General features: G+C 61.8%; 1 protein-coding gene across 1 annotated transcript; it reads right to left on the bottom strand.

Annotated features, from left to right (window-relative positions):
- Positions 1 to 556: 556 nt before the first annotated feature.
- Positions 557 to 2,776, bottom strand: FOXA2 (forkhead box A2). The gene is made up of 2 exons (XM_049801143.1): positions 2,690 to 2,776; positions 557 to 2,053 (listed from the first exon to the last, which is right to left on the bottom strand). Exons 1-2 carry the CDS (start codon positions 2,774 to 2,776, stop codon positions 791 to 793), a joined length of 1,350 nt encoding a protein of 449 aa, XP_049657100.1. The 3' UTR covers positions 557 to 790.
- Positions 2,777 to 3,033: the final 257 nt, after the last annotated feature.

Consider the following 3,033-nt stretch of genomic DNA (forward strand, 5'->3'; position numbering starts at 1 on the left):
TGCAGGGGAAAAAAACCGCCAATAACACTTTAATAGAGTTCTGTGAAAATCTGGCTAGTCGCTACCAGAATACACATTTATAAGCCATAAATAAAGCATACAGAAACGATAAATTAATCAGATCCAAGTAGTTTACTCTCCCGGTAACATCAAGCGTTTGTTTCAATTACAACGATCTATCCTGACTTTTTTTTTTTTTTTTAAGATTTTTTTCGTAGTTTTTTTTCTCTCTCCCCCCCCCCCCCCCCTTTTCCCCCTTTTTACAATGTTACAAGACTTTTGGTCCTCGGATTCAAAACTAGCATGGGTTTCACAATGAAAGAGGGTTTCGTTTTGTTTGTGGTTTGTTTTTTTTCCCCGTCACTTCCACACAAAAAAATAGATATATTTATACCTCCTTGCGACGACGACAACGAAAAAAAAAGCCCAACAGAAACCCCCCTCTCCCCATCCCCTCGCCCCCAACCCGCCCCTCCCCACCAAATCAAACCACCCCACAAGGCAAACCAAGGGAATCGCAGCCCCCCCCGGGCACGGGTGGCTTTGGGCCGGGGGCGGGGGGGATGACCAACGCGCCTGCCCTCGGCGCGGGCCGAGATGCTTGCAAGACACACGGCTGCTGTTTCCCGAACCGATGCAAACATCTGGAGCCAACGGAAAAAAAAAATAGATAGATATATATATATGTACCGTGCTCGATAGCGTTCATAGTCCATCGCGCTGCTAGGGGGCTGCGGGGGGGTGCAGGGGGGGTCCCCCCTCGCCAGGGGAGGTTTTCCCCTCGCCCCTTTTAGGAGGAGTTCATGATGGGCCGAGAATACACACCTTGGTAGTAAGAAGTCTCTCCGGCTAAAGGGGAGGACTCTAAGCCGTTTTTGTTCGTTACGGGCCCCATGGCCAGGCTGCCGGGCATGGGCGAGGCGTAGCCCGAGTAGTGCATCACCTGCTCGTAGGCCTTCAGGTCCATTTTGTGGTGGTGGTGGTGGTGGTGGTGAGGGTGGTGGTGCTGCTGCTCGGAGGAGGACATCAGGTTGTTGATGGAGAAGGGGTGGTTGAAGGCGTAGTGGTGCTCGGGCTTGAGGTGGGCATCGTGGGGCAGGCCGGCATGGGGGGGGGCCAGGAGGTGCTGGGCCGGCGAGGCCGCCGGCTCCCCGGGGCTCAGCCCCGGCGTGCCCTTCAGGTCGGCCAGGGCGCGCTTGTGGTCCTGGCACGGCGAGGCGCTGGCCGGGGACTCGGCGCCGGCTGAGCCCTCGGAGCCCCCCGAGGAGCTGCCTTCCCCCAGGGGCTGGCTGGGGGGCTGCCCGGGCCCCTTCTTGCCCCCGCCGCCCGCCCCGCCGCCCGCCCCGCCGCTGTCCTTGGCGGCCAGCTGCTTCTCGCACTTGAAGCGCTTCTGGCGGCGCAGGTAGCAGCCGTTCTCAAACATGTTGCCCGAATCGGGGTGCAGCGTCCAGAAGGAGCCTTTGCCCGGCTTGTCCGGGGAGCGGGGCACCTTGAGGAAGCAGTCGTTGAAGGAGAGCGAGTGGCGGATGCTGTTCTGCCAGCGCTGCTGGTTCTGGCGGTAGAAGGGGAAGAGGTCCATGATCCACTGGTAGATCTCGCTCAGCGTCAGCATCTTGTTGGGTGACTGCTGGATGGCCATGGTGATGAGGGAGATGTAGGAGTAGGGCGGCTTGGCGTGCGTGTAGCTCCGCCGGTAGGTCTTGGGGTCCCGCGAGCGGTTGAGGTTGGATTGCCCGTAGATGGGGCTCATGGAGTTCATGTTGGTGTAGGGGGCCAGGGCGTTCATGGAGCCCGCTTGGCCCCCCATGGGGCTCATGCTGGGGCTCAGGTGGGCACCCATCCCCGCCACACCGGCTGAGCCCATGCCGGGCATGGCCCCCGCGCCCGGGGACATGCCGGTGAGCGAGGGGCTCATGCCCGTGTTGGCGTAGGACATGTTCATGGAGGTGGCAGCCGTCATGTTGGCCGTAGTGCTCATGGCCGACATGGTCATGTACGTGTTCATGCTGTTCATGCCCAGCCCCGCGTTCATGTTGCTCACGGAGGAATAGCTCTGCAGGGGCAAGCGAGAGAGAGGAGGGAGATTGGGGGGGGGGGGGACGGGGAGGAGGCAGGTGGGTAGCCCCGTCGGGGACAAGGGCAGCCCGGCGAGCGGGGAGCGGTGGGGGGACACCCCCACCCCAGCCCGCCCCGCCGCCGGCGAAAGCCTCTGCAGCCCCGGGGCTCCGTGCCCCGCGGGCCGGGAAGGGTTAAATCCCGGGGCGGGGGGGGTGGTGTTTTTCTCGTTAATGAAAAACAAATACATATAGCGAGAGAGAGATTAAAAAAGGGACGGGATGGCAGCGGGATCGGCGGATCCGTCTTGCAAAGGTTGGAGGAAGGGGAAGGGACATCCCCGCCCGGAGCGAGAAAAATACCGGGGGGAGAGGCGGGGGGGGGGAATAGCCGAACGGCCGCCCGGCAGCACCCCGCTGCCCCGCGCCCCCCCCCCCGGGCCCCCCCAGCCGCGCTGCCGCCGCGCCCCTGCCCGCGCCCGGCGCAGCCCTGCCCGCAGCAGGCAGCCAGCCCCGGCTCGGGATTTGATGCCAAAGTTAATTTTGTCCCGGGGTTGGCACGGTCGGGGGGGACCCCGGCCGGGACCGGGGCGGGCAGGGGCGGGGGGCGGCGGAACCCCCGCTCCCTTCCTTACCTCGGGCTCCCCGTAGTAGTTGCTCCAGTCCGTGTGCTCATGGCCTTCCATTTTCACCGCTCCCAGCATACTGGAAGTGGAGTGCATGGCAGTTTAAAATTTAACAGCCACAACAAACGACGACAGAGAGCAACCCAAAAAAAAAAAAAAAAAAAAAAAAAAAAAAAAGTCCCCAGCCCTCCCTCCCCTCCGTCGGAGCCTCTGGAGGAGGAGGAAGAGGAGGGAGGGAGGAAGAGGGGGGGGGGGGGGGATCGAGCGGCGCTGGGGCCGGGGTTTCTTTTTCGCTGCTGCTCCTTGGGTGGGTTTTCGCAGCGCTTCGCGGCGAAGAGTCGCCCGGAGGCGAT

The sequence above is a fragment of the Accipiter gentilis genome, chromosome 5 (genome assembly GCF_929443795.1).
Source record: "Accipiter gentilis chromosome 5, bAccGen1.1, whole genome shotgun sequence".
Taxonomy (NCBI): Eukaryota; Metazoa; Chordata; class Aves; order Accipitriformes; family Accipitridae; genus Astur; species Astur gentilis.

What these genes read in the sequence shown, in the direction of transcription:
- FOXA2 (XM_049801143.1), bottom strand. Translation starts at nt 2,776, where the DNA reads ATGCACTCCACTTCCAGTATGCTGGGAGCGGTGAAAATGGAAGGCCAT. An exon ending in ACTACTACGGGGAGCCCGAG is followed by an intron (nt 2,054 to 2,689) that starts GTAAGGAAGGGA and finishes TTGCCCCTGCAG; the next exon opens with AGCTATTCCTCCGTGAGCAA.